The sequence below is a fragment of the Mus caroli genome, chromosome 2, assembly GCF_900094665.2.
Source record: "Mus caroli chromosome 2, CAROLI_EIJ_v1.1, whole genome shotgun sequence".
NCBI classification, from domain to species: Eukaryota; Metazoa; Chordata; class Mammalia; order Rodentia; family Muridae; genus Mus; species Mus caroli.
In genome coordinates, this window is record NC_034571.1 from 26,121,744 (window position 1) to 26,131,953 (window position 10,210).

Sequence of the window (10,210 nt, forward strand, 5' to 3'; positions counted from 1 at the left end):
AAAGAAAGAAAGAAAGAAAGAAAGAAAGAAAGAAAGAAAGAAAGAAAGAAAGAAAGAAAGAAAGAAAAGAAATCCATCCTTAGAGGCTGGATTGCTGGCTTGGAGGTTGTAAGCACTTGTTGCCGAGAACCTGAGCTTAGTTCCCAGTATCCACATGACTACTTAAAACCATTTGTTAACTCCAACTCCAGAAGATCTGATGCCCTCTTCTGGCCCTCCACTAGACATGCACATGGCTGTACATAGCATACATGCAGGCAAGGACTCAGACACATAAAAATACGTAAATTTATAAGACAACAAAACAAAACCTAAAACAGTATCTGTGCTCAGAGTGAGGCTACCTTGTGGTCCCATAGTTGAGGAAGGCTGTTCTGGAAGGAGAAGGGCTCTAGCTGGGACTCTGGCCCCTCTCAATGAACTCTCTCCAGTTCCAGAAATTGCTGCCTTATATTCAGAAAGTGCTGTTAAGCTAGGCAGGACCAAGATCCTGGCCCTGGGCCCTGGAGGTGGGTGGGATAAGCATAGCTGCCAGGTTGATATTTCTCTGAGGGCAGGTACTGGGTAGAGCCCACAGTCCAAAAGATGACAATCAGAGGGATTAGCATAATGGATGTTGCGAGACCCATCCTGGAGGCAGTCATGATGGCTTCCTGGAGAAAGTAAGTGAATAACTGTTGGGCAGTTTGGGGTCTACGGAAAGGACTGTCAGCATCCAGAGGAACTGATGTGAAAGCCCTGTCCAGCCATGCACCTCACCCTAGCCCTTTGCTCCCTCCTGCAGATCGAGGCACTCCCCCCAGAGCTCTTCCAGTGTCGGAAACTGCGGGCTCTACACCTGGGCAACAATGTACTGCAGTCGCTGCCCTCGAGAGTGGGCGAGCTGACCAACCTGACGCAGATCGAGCTTCGGGGCAACCGGCTGGAATGCCTGCCCGTGGAGCTGGGAGAGTGCCCCCTGCTCAAGCGCAGTGGCCTGGTGGTGGAAGAGGACTTGTTCAGCACACTGCCACCTGAGGTGAAGGAACGGCTCTGGAGAGCTGACAAGGAGCAGGCCTGAGCACAGCCTGGAGCAGCAGCAAAGAGCCCCAGCACACCCTCAGGCCAGATGGGCAGCCCAGCTCTCCCAGGACTGCGACAGCCAGCTGGGTCCAGCCAGACCAGAAAGCAGGGACTGAGGGGCTGGTCCCTTTCCTCCCGCTGGGGCATGGACACCCAGGACAGGCACTTGCTGGAGACCAGAACCTCTGAGACTAGTCTCAGAGTGCAGTATTTGGACAATCAGGGTCTTCACACTGGAGGCCATTTCTGCCTCAGAGGCCGAGCCAGCACCAGAGGCCCAGGAACAGTATCTTAGATCTGGGTATTTATTTTTTCCACTTCCCATCTTTTCCCTCCGGATAACTTACACATTCCCAAGAAGGTCCGGCTCTGTGGGAAGTGTTTAGCACCCTGGCAGTGTTCACCTTTTTCTTTTTAGGTGATGCTGACAGAATCAAGTGCCCACCCAGACTTGGGCAGAGTTGGGTAGGGTGAGCCAGCCGTAGGACAGTTGCCTTATTGGCACTGGGCTAGGCTCTGGCAGCAAAGCTTGTGGGAGACCAGGCCTCCAGGTGGAAGGGTCAGGCCTAGGGCTTGCCCCATCAGGTTTTGAAGAAATTTTAGATTTTTTTTAAGTGAGTTTTTTTTGTTTGGTTGGGTTTTTTTTTTAAGCTTTGAAAATGATGGTTTGGGTATTAAAAAAAAAATTAAAAAAAAAAAAAAAGACACTAAGGCCAGTGAGTTACAGTCTCAGGGTGGGTGGTGTTTCTCCCTTGAGCAAAGCAGCAAGACATTGAACAGGATTTCCTGTCTTTGGGGTGTGGGCCAGGATGTCTTCCCAATATGTCCTGACCATGGTCCAGAAGTGCCGTGCTCTTCTCTTCTGGGGCAGGCTTTTATTTTTGTTTGCTTTTAAGGTGGGTTTTTTTTTTTGTTTTGTTTTGTTTTTTTTGGTGTCCTGTTTTTTTGTTGTTTTTTTTTCTCCTCCATGGGTCTTGGCAGGCACCCTTTTCATGGCTGTCAGCCAAAAGGAAGGCTCTGGAGCTGCCAAGAAAGGGGGAGACTTGGGCTGGCTAATTCCCAGATGAACGGTGCTCCATTCCCCTCCCTACCCCCACAATGCCCCTCCACACACACAGTGTTAAGGAGCCCAGAGCAGCTGCTTCCCCTCCCCCAACTCTGTCCCCACATCATGGGTTTGCTCAATGCCACCCCTCGCCTCTCCTGCTTACATTAGCTCTGTCACCATCTGGCCCATTGTGAAGAGCTGACATTTAGAGGCAGATTGAGCATGAGAGGTCAGCACTGAGAGGGCAGGCTCCCCAGTTTTAGGGTTCCAGGACAGTTTGTACTGGGCACCTGGTTTGCACACAGTACAGTTTAGCGTCTAGTGGCAGTAAGCCACTCTGCTTTAGATCAATCACTAGGGTCCCTACTTAGAAGGGTCCTCGCCTTAGATCAATCACACGGACACTAAGGCACGTTTTAGCGTCTCTTGTCTTAATGATTATGTCTGTCTCTCCGTCCATTTGTGTTTTCTGCGTCGTGTCATGGATGTAACCCTTGGAAATACTGCACACTAGCCTTTGACAACCATGAAGCAATCCGTTACACGTGGGTCTGACTTGTAGACTCAGTTCAGATATCAAATAAATCTATAACACAGTTGCCTTTGGAGGTCTCCATGCCATAGAACTTGGGGTGTCCCTTCACTTCTCTGGGGTGTTTTGGGCCTGCTTGACTAGTTTGTTGAGGGACCACTGCTCAGACTCTGCTCACTCTTCTGTCCTGTGAAACTTGAGCATTGTGGAGGCAGTTGCCAGATGTGGTGAGCCAGACAGAGCACCTGTAAGCTCCGGGCATGGTCAACCATGTCAGCTCCTGACGAGGGGTCTATGGCCAGCACATTTTCTGTTGTCCCAGGCACTTGTTATTTAGGTCCTCACGAGCTTTGATTGGTCAGGGCTAGAAGAAGAATCTACAATGGGAGCCAGCAGCCTGAAGTCCTGGTTCCAGTCCAGTTGTCTTGTGCTAAGCCTATCTTCCCTCTTGTGGCCTCTATATCCCCATCTGTGCCTTGGGCGTCTCTACCCTATTTTCAGAAGATGCTTGGGGTTCCAACACCCAACGCTTCATGGTTCTGCAAAGTTAAGGCTGGCAGTCAACCACTGGGAAGCCTCCCTGGCTCCAAGCCCCTTCTAGGGTCAAGGACAAAGGATCTGAGAGAGAGAGAGAAAACTGTTTTGTGACCTCAGCTCTACCAGATTCCAGTCCCTTTAATTTTTTTTTGTCTGCTTACTCCCTTGCCCCCCTCATTGGAATAATAATGGCACAGGCAGGCTTATTTAAAGGGGCTGTAGTTATACAGTAGTAAGAAAGAAAAGTGTATAGATTGGGGAGTGGACAGGAGGCATTGCTATGAATAGAGCCTAAGACCTTGAACATGCTGAACAGGCATTCTGTTCCTCTGCTGAGCTACAACCCCTAGCTTCTGGGTGATCTACAGAGGCGTGCTTCCGTAGGTTCACAGTTGTAGAAGCTGGAAGTCAGGATCTGACAGCTGTACCCAGTGAGGAACACATGCCACTTCTGAACATCACAGGAATTGGGAGCTTCAGGGCTAGCCTGGCCTCAGGAAGAGTAATCCGTTTGTGAGGGTGGACCCAACACTTCCCACTATGCCCTGCCTCCCTGAGTTGTTGAATTTAATTATGCGTCTAAACCCAGTGTACTCCAGGCACACCCGTAAACTCAGAAGCCTGGAAGTATAGTCGGGAAGATGGCCAGAAGCCAAAGCCAGTACGGACTACACAGTTTCCAGGCAGACCTACAGAAGAAGCAGAGAGGGCCATTTGATGGTCTATCAAAATAGCTGGAACGAAGTTTCCAGTGGATGGATTTGGGCTTGCAGGTCAAGCCATAGCATGAGGGCATTCAGAAGTCTCCCCGCAGCCTTCTGGACTATGTGCCTATGAGGAGCCCCTCCTTCACAAGTATTTAGGTGAGGAAGAGGCCAAAGTGTGACCAAAGAGGACACCTGAGCTCCACAGGCACTGATTCCTCACACCTGAATCGTCTCTGTCCCTGTAGACGGCTTGCAGATAGGGAGGCTGGACAGAGGGCTTCACTCACAGAAAGACCCTCTTACCTCTAGTCCAGGAACTTCCTGTCCTGTCTGGTCTGGTCTAATCCAGTTCCACTGCCCCTACCCCACCCAGGAGTAGGAGTGGGGGTTGGGAGAGACTTTCTGGCCTCTGCCCCAGACCTGTAGAATTCAGTCTGGAACTGGTTAGCTTCAGAGGAAAAAAAGGAGATGTGGAAACACCACCCACCCTCCCCCTGAGGCCAGCAGAATGAATAGAACAGAGGCCCCTTAGACTCCCCATCCACCCAGGCCTCACCACCCTACCTAAAACCACAGTGTGGGCCTAATCCCTTCCTACAAGAACAACTTAGAAAATTTGGAGAAACTGAAGAAATAGTTTTATTTCCACCCCCTCATCCTCACCCTGTAGCATTGGGTGAAGGAAGCAGTTGGAAGGCACTTCCTAGATGCTAATCCCAGGCGGAACTTCTTATCAGCAGTGAATAGTCCTTGCTGTTCACCCTGGCCTGTTATTAGCCACTGCAGAGAAAGTAAGGGACCACCTGTCTGGCTGAACCCCCGCCTTTGGTGAGGTCCCCAGGCCATTGCTGGCTCAGCAGTGGGGGCCTTCTCTGCTCTGTGTTCCTGGAACTTGGTTGAGTGTCTGTTTTTGCTCAGCGGTTGCATCAGAAAGGACAAGTTCTGCCTGCCCTGCCTTGTGACTTTCCCGGGTCTGTCTCCAAGCCTTCTCCTGCCTGACCCGAGAGAATTTCCATCAGCCCTAGGGGCCGATGGCCACAGCCCTCACTGGCTCTCTTGAGGCCTGGACAGCCCAGACAAAGCAGTAGCTCCCACTGTTATGGCCCAGAAAACACTTGGTCAGGAGCCAAGGCTCTTGACAGCTGAGCAGTATGTCCCCTTGCTGACTCCTGAGACACTCTGTCCCCTGGCTGTACAAAGCACCATTTCTGGGAAGGCCAGTGAGCAGCTTTTCAGAGCTCATTGTGGTTCTGGCCACCCTGCCACCCCACTGTAGACACCAGTCTGAGGGTCTGAGGCTGGACAGCAGGAAGCATCTCTATCGGTCCTCATCCTGAGGCCCCTGGCTCTGCTCCCCAGGATGCTCATCTGCCTTTCCTTAGCACCTCTTCATAGACTTTCTTCCAGCATCCAGAGGCTCCAGATCAAAGCTGAAGAAGCAGAAGCACACAAAGTTATCTTCCTAGGACCCTTTGGCCTTCACAGTCCAAAGCCACTCAGGGCCCAAGCCCTGCAGTCTAACAGATGCCCCTCTAGGGTAAACTTAGATCCTGTGACTGGGAACTTTCTAGCCTTTTCCTTCCTCGTGCTAGTGCTGACTCAAACATCCTGGCAGTCTCCTGCCAGCCCACACTAAACACACTAGTACTGCCTGGGAGTGAATTTTAGAGAAAGACTTGAGGGATAAGCCAGCCTGTGAAAGAAAACAGGTAAAAGCTAATCCTGGATTAACTGGAGGCTGGGCCAGGGCTGAGACTGGGCCCACCTCCAAGGTCAGAAATGGGGGAGGAGCAAGGGGAGGGACTGGGCCCTGGGTGGAAGGCACAGACTGGATTTGTTTGGGAGGGTGGAGCATGGGGTTGAATATTTCCTGGGTAGGTAAAGAGTTAAATCCTTCTGGGCCTCAGTCACTGGTCTTTCTCCCCTCCTGAACTTTCTCCTCTCCAGCCCTGGAGCCATCGAGCTGAACCAGCTGAGTCCTGCAGTATTCCCCATGGCCTGCCTGAGTCCCTCACAACTCAAGAAGGTAGGGGCCTGTGGTTTGGAGGGTGCAGACCTCTAGTGACCTTTGAACTACCTCTGACATTTCACAAAGGAGCGAAAGATCCCTGGGTGTCAACCCTAACTTCTGAGAACAAAGCCCAAGAGGGCCAGGTCACAACACCACCTCCCCAGGTGCCATCTCCCCGGTCCAATACAGTGGGGGTTGGGGCTAGGAGATAGAGAGACGACAATTCAGATTCTCTAATCCAGCCAGCCCCAGGGGCCTGGTGATGAAGGCCTGGATAGGGCAGGCCAGTAGCTAGGTCAGCTCATTATGAAAGCCTACTATATCGGGCGTGGACTACGCACAGTTTAAGATAACCACCCACAATCTCATATGGCAGGACTGTTGATGTATTAGATCTGGCCTAGGATCTTTGTTTCAAAGCCCCTCCTGGAGCTGTGGTTGTGGCTTAGCAGTTGAGTGCTTGCTTTACGCTCCAAGATTGGATCCCAACACTCACAACACACACGCAAACACACACCACCACCACACACACACACCCCCACACACATACCACACACACCAACAGACATACACCACACAAGCACACACCACACATACCCCATACATGAAGCATATCCCCCCACACTGCATTATATACAAACACACACACACATACTACACACCACACACACAAACACACTACATATATGCATACCACATATACCACACACCTACATATCAAAACACATATACAAACACATTACACATATCACCACACATAAACATGGCACACTCCACAATACATAAACACACACATACAAACAGACTACACACACATACATATACCACTATTACCACCACCACACACACCACACATCATGCTTACACAGACACTCACACCACACACACACACACCCCATACTCACACACACATCCCATACAAATGCACACACATACACATACCGCACACACTCACATACAAACACATACATATGCATACACACACCACACACACACACTCACACACAAATGCACCCATGTGCACATACACACAGAGACACATACATAAAAGCACACACATACCACACAGACACACACTCATCACCCTAACCCACACGCACTCACACAGACCTACTCTCTTCTGACAGCTGCCACTGCTGCCACAGTTCCCAAATTTGTCTGTGGCTAAATATGTAGTGGAAGTCTGTTTGTCTTTTCCTTCTGTCTCACAGGCTATCTATCGAGGAACAAAGCCCCATGTCAGTATTTTTTTGTACAGTTTGTGCTGAACTTTTGTTCAATTTTTGTGTGGAGGGCCTCCCTGTGTTAACCCTGAGTGCTGGTTTGTTGTTGTGTGTTTGCTCTGGCCTAGAACTCAGTCTGTAGAACAGGCCGCCCTTCAGCTCACAGAGCTCTGTCTGCCTCTGCTTCCTAAGTGCTGGGGTTAAAGGTGTGGGCCACCATGCCTGGCCATGCTTACATCCTTGCTTTCTGTCCCTTACTGTGTTGGTTCTGTTTGTTTTCAGTGCTGGGAACAGAAGCCAGTCCTTGTACATGCTAGCAAGCAGTCGTCTTCTAAGAGGCGCCCCAGTCACACACATAACGTGCCTCAGCACCTTAGGCTAGCCTCAGAATAAAGACACTTGGGGCAAGGTCAGAATAAGGCATCTGTGTTCACAGCCCCTAGCCTCCCCCCACACTCAGGAGAAAGCCAGCAAGGTCCTGCGACTGGGGACTTTCTAACCTTGTCCTTCCTCGTGCTGGTGCTGACTCAAGCTTCCTGGCCGTCTCCTGCCGGCCCACACTGAGTAACGCAATGGAAATAAAATTTCCAATGCATGGGTTTGGGGTTACAGGACAAGCCATAGCATGAGCGCTACTCTCCCTTCTGTCTGCTTCCCTGGCTATCCTCCCCTCACCCTGTGCTCCAGCCCTTCCCAATTTCCCAGTCGTCCAGTGGCCACAGGCTTTGTACATCCTGTTCTCTGTCTTTAATGGTCTTTCCTATCTCTTTGCTTCCCAATGTTCTGCTCTTCCTTTAACCCCTCTTCCTCCAAGCTGCCCATTGACCCCTTCACCTCGTAGATTCTTTGCCTTTAATTCTCAAAACCCTGCCCCTGTCTCCCTGTAAGTCAGTGTGATGTGGGATGGTATGTTTGTCTGATGGTAAGGGATGCATGGGTCTCCTTCACTGGACTATAAATTGTGTGAGGGTGGAGGGTGGCTGGTTCATAATCACATGTCCATCTGCTGAAGCTGTCTCATACTCGGCAATGCTTAGTTGGGATTGGAATAGCCTCTAAAGCCAGCATTAGAAGGCTGAGGCAGGAGGATCTTGAGTGTGAGGCCTCCCTGTCTTGGAACAAATAAAAACAAAACAAGGGAGTTAGGCGGGGTCGGTGGTTATGAGTGCTTCTGCAAGCATGAAGATCGGAGTTCAAATCTCAGCACCCACTCAATGAGCTGCACATGCCTGTAGCTCAGATGGCCAGGGCTCACAGGCTGCCAGTCTAATGAAGAAAACACAGCTCAGGTTCAAGGAGAGCCTCAGAAATAGAAAGTGGAAGAGGGGGGCACTGTATGTCCTCTCCTGATGCCCCTGCACATGTGCACCTGCAGTTCTCACACATGTTCTACACTCACACCTACACATTAACACATAAGTGAGCAAATGTTTCTGTATGTCCCAAACCCATTGGAGGGCAAGAGCAGAGGCAGCTGCCACTTGCCCTTCCTCGCTAAGATGCAAGCAGCCAATACTGACGTCTCCTCACTAAGTACTGGAAGCCCATGTCCAGGATGGGGGACAGAGCCGTGAGCAGGACACTTGATCTTGGTTCAGGTTTGTGGTCCAACATGGATGTAAGGAATGAGCGAGGGCGGAGGGAGCCTGAGTCTTGTCCCTGCTGCAGTTCCAGGAGGACGGGTTTCTGCTGTTGGAAGGATTCTTCACAGCGGATGAGTGTGTGGCCATGCAGCAGAGGATCGGTGAGATCGTGGCTGAGATGGATGTCCCTCTGCACTGCCGGACAGAATTTTCCACCCAGGAAGATGAGCAGCTTCAAACCCAGGCAGGTACCTGGGGCGCTGAGGGTGGGCGTCTGGTTTTGGTGGGTGCTCAGTCTTAGGCAGCAGTCTGGACGGGAGGACCATAAGGCCACACACAGACTTCTGACAAGGGATCAGACCTCAGCCACCCGTATGCCGGGTACCAGGCTAAAGAGCTGTGCTGTATTCCTCCGCACTATGAATTTATAAGGTGGCTATTATTATTCTCGCTTGGCAATGGGAAAAGCTGGGCTTTTCTCTGGGTAATATTATGTTGCTCCAACCACACAGTTTGTAACTGATAGAGACTTGAATCCACCTCTCTGATATCAAATGATGCTGGTCATTGACCTGCTGCAGTTTCTCAAATTCTCTGGTCACAAAGAACTCTCTGTGACCAGAGTGAGCCCTGTGATAGGTCACTCTTGGGTGAGTCATCTCCCAACCAGACTAGGAAGGCCTCTTGCTTCCTCAGACTCAACACAGTTTGGCAGGATAGGTGGATCTTCCAACCAGTTCCCTTAACCCTTCTTAGTCTGAATTTTGTAGTGGTTCAGGCGACAGGGCTCACCTTATACTGATGCCAAGGGGCTTCTGCCATCTGGTGGGCATAAATAGAATTACAGCAGCCAGAAACTGCTTTCTCCCAGAGATGGGAGGAAGGATGAAGTCTTCAGAAAAGGACACATAACAGACTGAGAATTTTTCCAACTAGCAGGACAGACACACTCTAAGGAATGAGAGGGCTAAACCCTGTCCCTTTCCCTAGTTACTTACCGAGAAGACTCTAACAGTCTAACAGTCTTAACAGTCTGGTTGCAGAGGTAGGAATGTTGAAAGAAGAAATGGTGATGTTAGAGATAGGGCTCATTGGCTGCACTTCCAGAGGACCAAGGTTCAATTCCCAGCTTCCAGTTCCCACATGGTAGCTCATGTACTTCCAGTTCCAGGGGCCCAATACTCATACAGATATACATGTGGGCAAAACACCAATGCATACAACACAGGACACAGAGGCAGGCGAATCTCAGTGAGTTCTAGGCTGGTCACTCTACAAAGTGAGTTCTAGGATAGCCAGGGTACAGAGGAATTGTGTCGCAAAAAAAAAAATCAAAAACAAATGAAAAAGGATGAGGAGGAAGAAGAAGAGGAGGAGGAAGAAGAAGAAGTGGAGATGGTGGCATGGTTTGGGGTACTGGGAATTGAACCTGGGTTTTCTTCCTTCCTTCCTTCCTTCCTTCCTTCCTTCCTTCCTTCCTTCCTTCCTTCCTTCCTTCCTTCCTTCC

At 50.4% G+C, this 10,210-nt stretch overlaps 2 protein-coding genes across 12 annotated transcripts in view; both read left to right on the forward strand.

Annotated features, from left to right (window-relative positions):
* Lrrc8a (leucine rich repeat containing 8 VRAC subunit A) overlaps positions 1 to 2,709 on the forward strand; it is a 27,832-nt gene extending 25,123 nt beyond the window's left edge. For 6 of the 7 annotated variants that reach the window (XM_029472565.1, XM_029472551.1, XM_029472560.1 and 3 more), the window contains one exon: positions 785 to 1,183. In XM_029472565.1, the coding sequence (XP_029328425.1) occupies positions 785 to 1,060 (276 nt within the window). In that variant the 3' untranslated portion in view covers positions 1,061 to 1,183. Of the gene's footprint in view, positions 1 to 784 lie in introns of all 7 variants that reach the window. The other variant, XM_021155908.2, reaches the window with a different exon arrangement.
* Phyhd1 (phytanoyl-CoA dioxygenase domain containing 1) overlaps positions 1,293 to 10,210 on the forward strand; it is a 20,276-nt gene continuing 11,358 nt past the window's right edge. For 2 of the 5 annotated variants that reach the window (XM_021155547.2, XM_021155548.2), the window contains exons 1-2: positions 5,789 to 5,912; positions 8,789 to 8,947. In XM_021155547.2, coding sequence (XP_021011206.1) covers positions 5,880 to 5,912; positions 8,789 to 8,947 — 192 coding nt within the window. In that variant the 5' untranslated portion in view covers positions 5,789 to 5,879. Of the gene's footprint in view, positions 1,364 to 5,167; positions 5,596 to 5,690; positions 5,761 to 5,788; positions 5,913 to 8,788; positions 8,948 to 10,210 lie in introns of those variants that run through there. The other 3 variants (XM_029472580.1, XM_021155546.2, XM_029472573.1) reach the window with 3 other exon arrangements.